The 15,724-nt window shown below is 45.0% G+C and overlaps 1 protein-coding gene and 1 long non-coding RNA gene across 9 annotated transcripts in view; one reads left to right on the top strand and one right to left on the bottom strand.

Moving 5' to 3' along the window:
* The window catches only part of LOC108002292 (uncharacterized), a 137,747-nt gene that overhangs the window by 67,516 nt on the left and 54,507 nt on the right, over window positions 1-15,724 (bottom strand). The window lies entirely within an intron of this gene.
* Window positions 1-15,724, top strand: part of LOC108002290 (complexin) — a 215,973-nt gene that overhangs the window by 166,372 nt on the left and 33,877 nt on the right. The window contains exon 1 of one of the 8 annotated variants that reach the window (XM_017063884.3): window positions 10,051-10,164. The exons of the other annotated variants lie outside the window; for them this stretch is intronic. Within the exon in view, the coding sequence (XP_016919373.1) occupies window positions 10,152-10,164 (13 nt within the window). The 5' untranslated portion in view covers window positions 10,051-10,151. Of the gene's footprint in view, window positions 1-10,050; window positions 10,165-15,724 lie in introns of those variants that run through there. 8 annotated transcript variants of the gene reach the window in all.

Below are 15,724 nucleotides of genomic sequence, written 5' to 3'. Positions count from 1 at the left end.
TTTTTTTTCCAACCATTTGCCAAATTCGTTGCCAAATGTGGAATGATCGGGATCGAATTTGTGACGAGCCCGTCTATGAAAAATCGAGCGGCCGTTTACGCGGAGGAAGGGAAGGAATACCTTGGCGAAACGATGCTCACGTAAATTCGAGTCGAGTCGATCGATCGATCGACGACCGCGAAACGAAACTGGCGAGCAAGGGGGGTATATAAAAGGAAAATACGGATGGCTCCCCGGTTTCGTCTGGCGCCCCCTCCTCTCCCCGGTAATTACTCCGGTAATTTGTGCCACGTGCACGCCAGAGGTGAGCCATGGCGAACCATTCGGCCACGATTATGCGAAACAGAGCAAAAAAAGCGTAACGGGTAAATTGAATATTTCTTGCCTCGACCGCGCCTCGACACCCACATTTTCCTAAACGGAATTGCCGCTCTCTCTCTCTCTCTCCCTCACTCTTCGTTTTCTCGCCCACCCTCTTCGCCCTGCTTTCCCAAAACTCTATTACGTATTTGCTAATACGCGAAATGCGTGTAATTTCTTTCCGCCCTCGTTTTTTGATGGGCTTATTTTTTGTCTTTCTTTCTTTCTTTCTCTCTTTCTTTTCTCTTTACCCGGTGAAATTTCAACGCGACCAACATATTCTCGTGTTTATTTCCTCTCGTTTCGTCGCGCCCCAGACTACGAGGCCTCCGCAACGTTATCGCGTTTCCCCGACGAGTTTTTCTTTTCGCGAATTTTCTTCCGTGTGGCGGAGCTATCTTTCTCCGACATTGTCTTTCCACCCGCGATATGGCCAATCCGTTCCGGTACTTTGATACCTCTTCCTCTCCCATAGCGGCAAGCATTTTTAAAAATATTTTCCTTCTTCTTCTTCTTCTTCTTCTTCTTCTTCTTCTTCTTCTTGTCAAGTCGAGGAACGTGGAAGAATTTCGTTTTTATTATTTCTACAATGGCGGACGATTCTAGGGATCCACTCGAGGACTGGAGCTATTGGAAATAGGTGCAACGTTCGACGGGGCGCCAATTAGAGGCTTTCTAATCTAGATCATCGCACCCTTTGCCGTCTTAAGCTTGTCACAAGCCTCGGAATACGGTCCCTTCTGATCCCGGTTATCGCTTCAGACCCGGTGGATCCTTCCGCAGCGAAGTCATATGGAAATTCGCGATAATCCCCTCCCCCCGCGAAATTAATCTCGTTAAACGGTCGGATAACGGTCATCCTCGAAAATTTCCAAATCGTCCTTCTCCCTGAATGAAAAGTCTGTCGAGAATTCCGAAGAGGACTCGAATCGATGCGCGTGTAACGATCTTCGTCCGATAATTGTGCGATATTTGTAATTTATACATCGTCTCTCTCTCTCATAGTCGAGGGCAATTTACACGCGATTGCCATTTCGTCGCAGGGGGGAGGATAATCACTCGATGCCGGACGCGACGGTGTCGTAATTTCTGCCAACCGACGACACTTGCAACACTTTTCCTCCGACATCGATCATCCGATCCCCTTCGCCGATATCGCGCTCCGCCTTACACATTTTTTATCCCTTCGCCGTGAGGCCATTTATCGGGAAATCTAGCGTTCCAACGTATCACGCACGTACCTCGCGATATTTTTCAATCTCCTCCTCCTCCTCCTCCTCCTCTTCCTGGTTTCTTCGTCCTCGTGGAGAAGTTTCTCCGAAACGCGTCGCTCTCCTCCATCGTTATCGCGAGAGGATCGCGTCGAATTAAACACAGGTCGATGCGTAAATCAGCGGCGGATAAAAGGCGGTTAACATTCTCCAGCAATAAACCTTGGCCGCTAATTCACGGAATCCTAGACCGGCGTTTATCCAACTTTACCCTCGTTCCTTGTTCAGGATTACTTCCCACGGAGGGAGTAAAGAGTATATTATATATCGGATTTTCAAACCGATAAATCGAAACCGATCCCCGATTCGTAATAAAAAGGACGGAGTGAAAATTCTTCCCCGTCTTCTCGAGTCGCAAACCTTTCTCCCAAAGTATGGTTACGCGACCGTAATTCTAACCTCTAATATAACTCGGAATCAAGAGCGTTTTACCGATTTGTAACGTATATCGTCGATTTAAAACCATTTCGCCACTTTCTCTCTCTCTCTTATTCTCTCTTATTCCCTCTCTCGGGAAAGGGCTGCTTTTTGGCGACATATCGAAAGAAGAAAAGGGGCACCGAGGCAAAATCGAGCGAATCGGAGAGAAAGGTAGGAGGAGGAAACGAGTTGGAAAAACGCGAGTAACGGATATATATATATATATAAAATAGGGGCGAGTGCTTTATGATCACGGATATATTCCATTTTCGTCCCGACGGCCACTCTTTATAACGCGCGGTGGGAAGGTCGGCTAAGTACGTTTGATTGTAAGCTGCCCGGCCCGGTTTAAGGCTGATTTACAGTAAAATGGCGGTGGCGCGGCACGTGAGTCGACTTCCACCACTTCCATTGGCGAGCGTTAAGCCGCTGTTAGCAGCTCCACGCCTTGCCCTCCTTCCTTCCTTTTCCTCCTGCTCTTCTCTCCCTTTTGCTTCTCCTCCCCCTCCCTCTCCCCCCGCGATTCACTTTTGCTCTTCGTTTATCCGTCTGCTTTCCGGCCGAGGCGGAGGAGGCGGACAACACCGAGCCCGCCGTCTTTCCACCTTTCCAGCTTAAATATCCGCGAGCTTTATCTCTTCCACTCTCGTTGCTTTCGTTCCTCCATTCTTCCCCACCCACCTCAGACTCGCTTTGCCCGCTCGCTCGCTTCCTGCCAAACTTTCCGCCGCCAAATTTCCCCTTCTCTCCATCTTCCCTCGCCTTATTTACCTTGCCCATGCCTCTTAAACGCTCCTCTTTGCCTCCTTCGATTCCTCCTCGATAAAGAGGAAGTAGTGGTTCCACCTAGTCGGGAAACCACCTTCCTTTCGCTTCCTTTTCTCTTCGCTTTCGCCCCCTTTTCCTCCCCCTTCCTCTCTCTTTCTCTCGTTTTTCCTCGATTCAATCGCTGAATCGATTCTGGGCCGAGAGGAATGACAGGCCGCGAGATGGAAAAAGGTAAGAGGAGAGGGGGGAAGAAGAAGTCGAAGGTGGCTTTCTCTTTCTTTCTTTTTTTTTTTTTTTTTTTTTTACGGAGAAAAAAGAAAAAGCCGTGGCAATTAGGCGGCTCGATTCAGACCTCCTTAAGAGGATCATCCTGGCACAATGTAGTCGGAGAAGAGCCTTCGTGTATATATATATATATACTTTGGTTCCTCGACGCGAAATTAAATGACTGACGCTGTTTAGATCGAACGTTGAACGAATCCGCACGAAGATTTACCGCGACACCAGATATTTACATATTATATCGAATTTGATCGTTCGTCAGTTTCCGCTTGTACGATTAATTATCTTAATCTTAATCTTGCAACGTACGGTTGAAAAGTGAACTTTAGAATCCACTAGTTCTCCTTCTATCCATCCATCGTTCTTCGAGATTGAAAAGGTTGGTCGTGACAAATTTTTGATAATCGTCAATATCGACTTTAGTTCGGCTATCCATTACTCAAAGATTTAAAAAAGAAAAAATACCCAACTTTTCATCAACTCTAGCTTTTTCGAATCGTTTCATCGAAACAGGAACAGAAGCTCGATAATAACTCGTTTCCCGACGAAAGCTCGATCCAGCGTCGAACGACGTAATAAACGGGCGTAGCGAAATCAGATCGAATTCGTTGTTGCGAGGACGAGAATTGGAGGGAGGCGGGGTGGGGAAGGGAAGCGTCGGGATTCGATTTAACGGGAATGCAAAATAATGGGATTCTTTCGCGCAGGGACGCGCGTGTATCTTTATAGGGGTGGGGTTGGGCGGATAACAGAATTGTCGAGCAATACGTTCTCATAGCAGTTGCAAAGCTGGTAGCGCACAATAGGCAATGGTAAGAGCAAGACACCTTATCTACCTACCGCGTTCGAGTTAAGCTCCCCCGTAGATCGTCGTTTCGAGTTAATTCACCGATATTAATCCCGCTAAACGTGTACAACTAGACTAGATAGACTCGGCTGGAGAGACAGGGCGGAATGCTTAAAAACACTCGCCTCCGAACGCGAGACGATTCTCGTTCGTTCGACTTAATCTCCATCTTCGATTCGCTCCTCCCTTTTATTACCTTATCCCAACGTCACCCCTTGTTCCATCGCATCCGTTACGTGTTAAAGGTTACACACATATGTACATACCGAGTTTCTAGCAAGATCGAATATAGAGAAACGCGTGATCCCCCGTCGATTTACGTCTCGATTTAATCGCGTCAAAGGGAGCGCGCAGAGCACAAGACTATCGTATTCGATACCTCGACGGGGTGGCGCCACGAGTCAATTTGATCTTTCGGTAAATCCGACCCTTGTTAAACCCACGTGTCTGTCCCGTACACACACACACACACACACACACACACATATATATATATATATATTGTAAGGGCGGAGAATTCCGGGCGTCCAAAAAGCGGGTCAAAAAAGGGTTGGAGGCGAAGGGGAAGAAGATGGGGGAAAGAGGGAGGGAGAGGGGAAAAAAGAAGAGAAGAGGGGTGTCTCGATCGTCTGAATTCAGTCGCGCAAGGGAAGGTGGAACTATAAAGTTGTTCTTAAAGTATTCCCATATCACCGGCCGTTGGTATGCCAATATACCGGTCCCGGGGCTTTGTCGCCCCTGCCATACCTCTCCCCCCAACAACGAGAGCCCCTTAGCCACCGTATTCCCTCATCGACCGGATCGTCCTCGTAGACCGTCTCCCCCGCATACCCGGTTTCGCACGTGGTGGTATGTCTGCATACCATCGAGATAATGATTGGCAGCGGGACTGGCTCGAGTCTGACCATGGACGATGACAATTCGTGCCACCCGATATATATATCTAGGCGATATTAAATCGAATTGCTCGAGGAGGAGGATCTCTCTCGGTGATTGATGCCGCGTTTTTCGATCGCGATCCAATTCATTCACGGTTGTTTATTCCCAATTTAGGGACTATTATCGAGAACCACGATTTTGCGATTCGATTAATGTCCACGGATTTGTGTAATTCCAATTTTTAGATTCCAATTAATCGATCGGTGTTTTAGGAATATTATTATCCGAGGGATTCTTCCTCGTCGAATTGATGATGCTTTCATTTACCCGCTCTATCGTCCGTTACGTATAATATACTCGGTTGTAATTAATCGTGGATTACTGTTTCTAATTAGGGATGTTGAATCGAAAATCTCCGCGATCAACGTTTGCCTCGATGCTCCAGCAATTTTATCACGATTCTTCCTTCGTTCCGGCTGATGATTCCGGTTATTTTTCGATATAATTGATCGCCAATTAGAAACACGTTTAACGAATCTGCGCGTGGAAAGGGTGGAACCGTTATCCGGATCTCGTTCGTCGTATATTATATTTATATACAGTCCAAGTTGGGCCACATTCTCCTGCCAATTTATCCTGATATTTATCTTGACGTACTCTTCCAGTTCCCTAACAGTTGGCCACGAAACATTCCTACGAAAGAAACGTAACCACTCCTTGAAAGTGTGGTCGAGGATTTTACTCTGAAATTCGCCGATAACTAATTCGCTAATTCGCTAATTAATAATAATTTGAGATATTAAGTGAAACCGAAACCGATCGAAATCTCGAATGATTTCCTGGATACATATTTGCCCAGGACGAAAATTCGTCTGTAATTCGCCATCTTGCGCTGATTCGGTCCGAGTATTTACAGTGGTGGACGAGTTCATCACTGTGGCCGTCCGCCCCGCTTAGTATTCCGAAACACGGATTGCCGGTGTGTTCCATCAACACGTCTATCGTTATTAACGTCCGCAATTACCGAAACGGCTTAATATCCCCGGCCACACGAAATTATCTCATTAACGTGACGGTATTGCGATCGCGGTTTGCGACAGCATTTCGAAGAAGGCAATATACCGCTTGTTTCGCATCACGCGATGTAATAGATCGAGACAAAATGTTGACGGAACGTCGAATGAACATTTTCTACACCGTTGCATGAATCTTTTTCCATTGTTCTCCATTATTCTAATCCTGCGTCGAATTCGGCAACAAAGAAAGTGGGAGGGAGGGAGAATGGTTTTGGACGTATTTGGGACGAATTTCGAGAGCGGAGTCTTCCACGGCACAGGCCGATCAACCGAGCGAAATTAAATCGGTTTGGAGCGTAGTACGATTCACCAACACGAGGCGAAAATCTATCGGTTTTTATGCATCGAGTATAACAACGCGCGTTGTTAACAACTATTAACAGAGCGGCTTTGTAACGAGCAGGATGGCGCGAATATCCTTCGGCGAATAGAAAATTTAATGTCCGTATATTTATTGGACGAGAGGACTTGAAAGTTAATCGTTGAAAGATCATCTCTTTCGCGTATTCGATCGCGTATGCTGATAGCTTCGATTCGTTGTCGCTTCTGATGTTCTGGAAGAGTAACGGCGATGGTTACGGCCAAAGATGATATCGATACCATTGATTACGATATCCATTCTACGCGCGGTTTCGATGTCCAAATACTATTCGATGTCACGGAGAGCGAATCGATTTATGGAATTACGATAAATATTATTATAAAAGGCGACGCGCGTGCATCTATATACGTGTATATGTATTTTTTTTCTTTATATCGAACCGAGGAAATTGGATCTTGCGATTCTAAAAAAAGGAAGAAAAAAAAAAAAGAAGAAGCTGTGTTTTATAGCCGAGGAAAAATTCAACGAAGAGCATCCCGTCGTCGCATTAATATTCATAACGAGCATATATATGTTTCTTTCTTTTTTTCTTCTTTTTCTTTTTTTTAATCACTTTCGATATTCATTCGCTCCCCCTCCCCCTCAGCCATCGCATTTTTCAACGAAATTACCTCTTCCCTTCATCGTAGGTTCGATAAATTTATTTTTGCGCCTCGTTCCTTTCTCCGCCTTTCCCCATTCTCTCCCTTTTTTTTTTTTATCCGGTCCATTTTCCCAGATTCGACACAGACGGGACCGCATAGCGTGCCAGATTTTTCAAATATTCGATCGAGTCGAGGAGGAGCCGGGGCCCATAGTGCAATTACGCGGTCGGTCAATCGAAAAATTCGTCGCGTTAAACGCACCTGGTCAAAAGGATCTCTCTAGAGAGAGAGAGAGAGAAAGAGAGAGAGAGTTGAACGGTATCGATTTCGCGCCGCCTTTAAACCAGAGAAGAATTTAACGTCGTTTTATTCATTAAATCACCACCTATATCCGTGTCTTTCTTTTTTTTCGAAAAACCAATGAAACGACGAATCTCGACACGAATCTCGTAAACGAAATCTTACACGCAATAAGCGCGTAAGTTCTTTCTTAAATGATCACCATTCGAATAACTATATCTTTTTTTTTTCGAAAAACCAATGAAACGACGAATCTCGACACGAATCTCGTAAACGAAATCTTACACGCAATAAGCGCGTAAGTTCTTTCTTAAATGATCACCATTCGAACAACTATATCTTTTTTTTTTCGAAAAACCAATGAAACGACGAATCTCGACACGAATCTCGTAAACGAAATCTTGTAACAAGCGTGTAACTTCTTTCTTAAATGATCATCATTCGAACAACTATATCTTTTTTTTTTTTCGAAAAACCAATGAAACGACGAATCTCGTGAACGTTATGCAAAATCTTGCAACAAGCGCGTAGATTTCTTTCTCCTTTCGTACTTTCTAGCGTCATACGTGTCTTCGAAAAATATTTCGAAAGTAAATTCAAAGGACTCGTCCCTCGCTTATTCGCCAAATTTACACAGGAAGTTTAACCTCAAAGTTTCTTCGCAGGCAACTATTAAATCCAAGAAAAAAAAAAAGAATTCCGAGGTTCGTCCTTACGCCGCGAAAAAAGAGAAACGCGTAAAATTTACAAAGGCAAACATCTTAATCCCTTTCCAACGTTGCAATTTTCTTTCTTCTTCTTCTTCTTCTTCTTCTTCGTTGCCATTCCTATGCGAAACAACGACAAATCTCGAGACTTCCTCTCCAAGAACAGTACTCCGGCCAGAACAGAAGTTATTCACGAAAATTAAATTCAAAAAATTCCTCCCTTCACTTATCGCGTCTTATCCCTCTCCCGCTTACACACGCATTACCACTTTTCCCTTTTCTTTCTTTCCTCTTCACGTTTCCTCCTGCTCACAAGCCAATGGAATAATTGGGATTGAGTTAAAAAAATTCGCGAAAAGAGGGGGAGAGAGAGGCTCTGCTTGCTATCCTCGTTCCGTTCGAACGAAATGAAACAGGGACAACAGGGAAAGTCGATGGAAGATAGGGAGAGGGGAGGAAGTAGTAAGATTTAGGCGAATCGATGTTGCCTTACTTGTTTACTCCCGAGTGCTGGGAACGGTCTATGCATTATTCAACGACCGCTTGTATTTATCAAGCCGATAGCCAGCTCGAGACCTCGTGCACACACGAGGGCGGAACACGAGCGGGGCACGTCACTACCAGCCGGTCGCGTAAACAGGTGAGAGATCGCCTTGCACGCTCTCTCTCTCTCTCTCTCTCATCTCGATTCTCGAGCAAGTGGATTGCCGATGTTTATGGATTCGACCACCTTATACAGGGTTTTCAAGTCCGCTCGGTTTACGCGCCATAAGTCAGCAACGCTTCGCTGCTTTATCGCGAATAACCGGATCTCGGTATTTTCCTTTCCTCGAGTGGATCGAGAGGGTGGAACAGGTCACCTCTCGTCCATCCTCCTCCCCCCTCCGGTTGTTGCGCCGTTTGTTTTCGAGAATACCGTCCCCTGGTTTATGGAGTTCTTTCTTCTTTCTCGTACGAGAAAGTATTCGCGAAAGGTTCTCAACGAAATTAAGATCGTTTATTTCTTGGATCGATTGAAATCGAAGAGATGAAGAATTATTTCTACTTCGAAATAACGGCGTTCCTCTGCGTTCATTTCGAGTTTCGTGTGAATGGACGAGACGAAGGAGAATCGGTATACGAAGAGGAAGGCGTACCGTGAGTGGTACGAGGCTCGATAAGGCGGACAACGGCGGAAAAGACTGGTCGAGAGGGAAGAAGGGCAAGTTGGACGGACGAAACGCACAAGCTTCCGCAAAGCTTGGAGAAGAAGAGTGGAGAAGTAGTCCCCTCCTAGGCATCTCTTTCCGCCAGTGGCGTTGACGGGGCGAGGATCGTAGGCCTATTATTAACTAGAATACTATTAACTAGAAACCGCAACTGGAACGTGTTCCAAGTAGTGCCAATAAATTACACCGCTCATTAAACGTGGCTTGTACGCGGGAATATTCGTTAATGGGTCGGAACGCGTGCGTTTCCAAGACGCTTTCGCGTTCGCTAATTGCAATTTCTCACTCGAGCGCAAAGAGAATATCGCGTCCTCCATTCGTTTCGAAAGCTTTTCGCTTTTCCTCCCTTTCGCGCCACCCCCTGCCCCTCCCTCCTACCATAAACTCCATCCCTTACCCGTTTCTCCATTTCACTTGCATGAGAACAACGCGGCAAGGATCAAACATCGGACAAGATTGGATGAATTTTCCATGAAGTAATAAGAGGGGAAAAGAAAAAAAGAGACTTCTCCGTTAATCCCGATCGTATTAACACTCGTATTAACCACGACCCCCCTCCCCTTCTCCTAATGGAATTAAATCATTGGAAACGATTTCAAGAAACAAGCGTCCCCTTTCCCTGGCCCAGCTGTCGTCGATTTATCTCCCTTAGAAAGAAAGTGGAAAGGCAGAGTAACCGTAACCCCTTCTATCGCGGATGCGTGGAAAACCCTCCTCTTAGATTTTCCTCTTAGAACCCGATCGCGTCGGCTCCGCCGAGTCCCGTGGAAATATTAGGCGTTCTCGAAACGGGGCGGAGGAGGGCGAGGGAAACATTTTTCCACCCCTCCCTGTCCATCGAGCCCCGCTTCCCGCTTCTATCGTGCAAGCACGCCCATCTAAGGCCACCGGGTGGGGGTCTCGGTTCTTGATAGGGGGCGCGGGACGTGGTGGTGGTGGTGACGATAGCGGCGGTGGTGGTGGTGGTAGTGGTGGAGGTGGTGGTCGGTGCTGGCAACTCGAGTCTGAGCGAAACGGCGCCAGTACTACTGTCGCCAGCACCACGAGCGCAGCCACGAGGCCGAGTCATGGACATACTGGGTATGTCCGCTAGAAAGCCAAGCATGCACTACTTAGCGTCTTCACTACTTGCTCTTGTATCGCGGCCGCTATCGTACTATAACCGCGCTGCATCAAAAAGCTGCAAACCTCGAACGGTGCGCGACGAAGGCGGCTTCACCTTCCCTCCGCTCACCGTCATCGATCCATCGATCGTAGTAAACGCGAAACAGAGAGCCTTGGAGCCTGTCCCATCGCGTTCCTTCGTTCGTTCGTTCGTTCGTTCCTACGATTTGAGAGGTCGAAATCGTCGTCCATTCGCACACCCCCCTTGTTTCACGAGCCGTTGTACGCGGTGTCGATTTACGAGGGGACTGGCTCCGCAATAAGCGCGCCACCGAGCACCACGTTACACCTGCCCTGTAGCAGCGAACGAAATCAGGTATTTGTTCACGATAAGCATAATCTTTCTCTCTCTCTCTTTTTCTTTATCTCTCTTTTTTCTTCTATTTTTGTTTCGCACGTATCGAAATTTCGGGATCGTTTTTCTTTCTTTTTTTTTTTTGTTCTTCTTCCGAAAATGAATTTTTGTTCCTTGAAACTGGATGGAAGAGTTTCTCTTTCTGTGTCGTTTTCGAACGAATATAATCGTACGCTTGCATCGCTTCGATTGAGTTTCTGGCTTGGATTTTAAGCGTTTCTGCCAATCTGCCTGTGAATATTATTTTCGTTGTAAAAATATATATATCCATGTATGTTCTCTCTTCCCGATCGAGCCTGATTACCAATACCAATAATTCGATTCTATCCAATCCAACGCAATGCAGCTTTGTAGTCTATTGACGATCCGTATTCAAACGCCACCGTCCAAGTCGTGCTCCAAATGCTGCGAATTTGGAAGCAAAATGTTGCGTCACGTTGCAATCAATCGAGTATCCGGGGAAGTGCGGAGGATCAAATTATTTGCTATCCCTCGATGTTCCACAAAATTTCAAAATTTCTTGGGATCCATTTCGCGCAAAGGACGAAGAACAAGCGTCCACGAGCGACACAGCCCCCTTACAACAATTTGTTTTCGTTCAAATCTCTACGAATTCAAGAGAAAGAGAGAGAGAGAAGAGAAAAAACTCGACAACGCCGCTTAGAAAAGATCCTGCGAGTTTCTCTCGCGGATAAATAAATTCGAGCTCTCTTTATGTCTCTGCTCGAGAGTTAAAAAGATCGGTGCACCACCTCCTCGACTGCGGTTTCTTCTCTCCGGAGAAAAAGAAAAAGAAAAGAAAAAAATCCGTGCTCTCAACGAAAAAAGAGACGCCAAGATTTTTGTTTTAAACAAACACTCGTCACGGTTAAAATTCTCGCGTCTCGAGCGCAAATGTAAAATATTCGAACTTTTCTCTCTCTCTCTCTCTCTGAAAAATTCGTTCGATCAAGGGAGAATTTTCAATGTTTACGCGTGCAATTGCTCGTGACGACTCGGAGGTGCGGGGCAACGTTTTCGCACTCGACGTTTCCTTTGCTCGAAAACTGTTTCTCTCTCTCTCTCTCGGCCATTCCCATTCTCCTCTTGTGTTTCGCAAATACGAGGCATAAGTACTCTCCAAGGTGTCTGCCTCGCGAATACCTTACCCTCCTCTTCCCCCGTTTTTCTTTCGAGAGATCGAAACTTCCGTTCGAAAATTCCAACCTCGATGAAAAGTATCTCGCTCGTTCTCTCTTCTATTTCTCCTTTTCTACGTTTGTCGCGTGAGAGACAATCCTTCGAAAAATAAAAACTTTCCGACATTAAGCGTGGAATATATAAAAGTGTTACGGAATACGAATATATATATACATACATATATTTTAGAGTAAAAGAGAAAGAAAAAAACTTGGTCGAAACTGCTATCGAGAAAATCTTCGTTTCTTGGTTCTTCAGCTCATCTCATAGACGCAGTTTTTCCATTCTCGAAAAAAAATAAAGAAACGAAAAGGAAGAATTCGTGAAAGGAAGAATCGGTGATATCCACTCGGAGAAATTAGTCTTCAAAATTTTATTTCGAAACGTTAGACAATTTTCAGGATATTTTATATCGGTGGAAATAAAAGAGGATTTCCACAGAGAGAGAGAGAGAGAGATTCGTTATTAGCACGGGCCGTTCATGCACGATTGTATTTCTGCTGCCAGCCTGGAACCCGGCCGGCCTATCCTGACCCGCGCAAATCAATATATTACAACGAGTCGTAAATAACCCGTTGACAACCCGGCCCAATATCTATCCGTTTGTTCGTGGCGCGTGTTAAATCTGGTAACACGGCCCACCCGTTCACGCTCTAACTCCTTGTAAATTATTACAACGCGGGTCTGGCCTCGCGTCTGGCGTTCGCGCTTTAGAGGGGGGCCGCGATAAATATGCCAATGCGCAGGGGACGAGGGGCGGGTAAAGAGAAAGGGGAGGGGGAAAATCATCGATGACGAAATTTGGCACTGGATTAATAGTTTTGGAGTAGAAATTTTATTATCCCGATATTTCGTGTTGCAGCAATCGGTTGACACAGTTTTGCATTCGGGTTAAGACTGTAATGTGAAAATAGAACGCAACGAAATATTGGAAGAGTCGTAGAAAGAAATACGCACGAGTAGGTACGTGGGTATAAATGTTTGTAACAAGAAACAAAAATGGAACGTGATTCAAAAATAACTTTGCATGCTAATACTTATATATATATATATATGGAAAAACTTTCTTTCGTGTTTCTTCGAATATATTTAAAGGTAGCTCGCAAGAGACTTTGATAACGGTTATTTTGAAATAGAATAAAATAAAAATCTTGCTCGAAACAATGTCTGTCCACTCTCGAATATATTTTCGCTCCTTGGAAAATTTGATTCGAGATACGCCCACCTTACTATACTATACCGTACTATGCTAAGCGTATCGAGCGAATGATTAAAAGGAAATACATATTTCTCGAATTTTTACTCGATTCAACCGATTCTCTCTTAACTAGCGAATCCAGCGAGTCGGTAAGCGATCGGGAAATCGTCGATCGTTAAAAATCGGACGAAACAGCGTAGCGGTGATAGGGGGGAGCAGCAAAATTTTCGCTTATTCGACGAAACTGGTCACGTAACGAGCGCGAATATATGCAGAGCGGAACGCGCGAAATCGATTGTCCGCGTGGAAAGAGTCTGCGAAAAACGTGACCGCCGTAAACAAAGTCCATTTGGCGGGCGGGGAGGAGGATAGGGGAGGGTGAAATTAATTTTAGAGAGGCAAGCACCGAGCGCGAGCGAGGGGAGGGTGCGGAGAAAACCTGCGCCCTCGAAAATCGGGCCCCTCTCGTTATACACGGGAGAGTGGCTTTAGGCTTAGCAGGCAACGATTTTCAACGGGTGCGGTTCGTTGGCGGCGAACAAACGGGAGGGATACCCGTGCAAAGGGTAATTAGGGGGAAGATTTTTCGCCGCTCGTTGCGTCAACCGTGTCGAAAAAATTCGCGCTAGGCTTTTCAAGGAAGGAGACAAGGGAAGCTCCAAAGTTGATACACGCTTTTCAACGGCAATTTTTCAACGAGGACGAAATTGGAATTGGACCAAAGTTAGTTTTTCTTTTATTTTTCCTCACAAAATGGAAAAATTCGGAAAACAGGGGATAAGAATGGTCGAGAGGAGATGTATATAAATAGGGAAGTAATGTAAAATATTTAAAAATATATTTTTGAATTAAAAGGAAAAATCGGGCTTGTTTTCAAAAATTCTAGAGATAGATACTCTGGAGTACGTATTTTCAATAAAGAATTCCGATCGTTCGAACGGATGGGAGAAAAATTTTAGGGAATTTTCAACGGATTAAAAGACGAGAAATCGATATCGAAAACGTTAGTTAATTATCATCTGTGTGGCTCTCGTTCAAACTTGAACCACATTCGGATATCGAAATTCAAATTCAGTTTCCGGAGAGCAGATTGGGGACCCTGCTAACGCCCTTCCCCTCTGTAGTTAACAGAGAGTTAGCTTACCCTCATCCGGTTCTATCCATTCATCGAACAATGTTATCCATTGTGGATTTAATTGGGATCGCGGGTGAAGACGAACAAATACAACGGCGTTAGTAGCTGTTACTACTTTAAACCGTGTTTCCACGAAACAAGCCGCACGAGCACATTCTCTCTCTCTCTCTCTCTCTAGATCGAGATCGACCTACCCATTCCACCGCTTCCCTTTTTACGACGTAATGAAACTTTCGTTTAACGCGGTAAACGCCACCAGATTCTCGTCCCGCTTGCTCTCGCATAATCTCGCCGATTCATCGAGGAGGGGAAAAGAAGGGAAAAAAAGAAAAAAAGCAATTCGACACCGGTATTCAACCGCGTGTAAAAATAATTAAGCTATTGTGGTCGTTTGCGCTTTTGAGAAAAAAAGCAGAGAGAGAGAGGAAAGGATGATTTTCATTTTCCCTTCTTTCCACGTTAATGAACGGAAATATTCACACCGTGTGCCGTGTGTGTAATAAAGAGTACGCGTTCGATGTTTCATTGTTGAATTTATCGAGAATTTGCAGCTGGGATTTCGAGGCGGAGGTACGCGTGTTGTATTTTGCGGAGAGATGGAAAAATTTTCTCCTCAATACCGACCTGCGTTTTCGAGCTGCAAATAATTTAATTGATTCGAACGATATGCAATAGAACTGATGGAAATATACAATATTTCGAGTTTATATACTCGGATGCGAATTCAATTACCGCAAACCGGATCCGCAAAATTACTCTATTCCTCGCCTCTTTCGCGGCTCTTTCCTCCGCGCGCAATGGTTTTCATCTCCCTCCCCCCCAGACTTCCGAATCAATCCCCATAACTAGCCTCGTTATATCATAGGATACCTGTTTCTCAAATCGTGTCGAATAATCGTAGTTCCAAAGTTTTAATGTATTCCAACTTCTTGAACCCGCTAAAGCCATTTTCCCTCTACTACCTAAACGTTTGAAAAAGTTATTATAGACGAATTTTTTTGGAGTTACAATTTCTCGCATATTAATTGCAACTCTTTATACACTTATTCGTACAATTCTTTCGCAATACTTCTCGTTCGAAGTATCATGTGAAGGGGTAAAATTAAAAATAACGCGATAAATACTTTTTTTTTTCAAAAATCCCCGAAAAAAGTTTTATCGCTTATCGACGAAAGAGAAGGTCGACGTTCTTGGGAGAATAATGAAGGCGCGATGGATGGATGAATGCTAATTAGCGCGCAGGCGGTCGTAGAATTCCGGGATAATTAATGACCGGTGTGACAAGTGCAAAAGGACGACCGTTATCGACGACCGCCTCGTCGACTTTCAATCGGGATTAATTTGATTTCACCGACAATAACGGGTAATTACAAGGGAAAAGGAGACGACAACCACCGTAACAAACCAGCTTCCAAGGGATATTCCATTAATGAACCAAAGATCGATGCCTACGCCCGCAAACCGAGGAATTAAAGATTCCAAGACTCCATCCATCGAAGAAAGGAAAACGGATAAACGGAGACTCGGTTTGAGGAACGACGAGGGAGTCGCAAAAAACAATCCGCGTGATTTGCGAGCGAAAGATTCGAGAGTTTCTCGAGATGATTCA

This window comes from Apis cerana, linkage group LG15, assembly GCF_029169275.1.
Source record: "Apis cerana isolate GH-2021 linkage group LG15, AcerK_1.0, whole genome shotgun sequence".
NCBI lineage: Eukaryota > Metazoa > Arthropoda > Insecta > Hymenoptera > Apidae > Apis > Apis cerana.
Note: the sequence above shows the minus strand (reverse complement) of the source record. Positions and strands in the feature narration are given on the sequence as shown.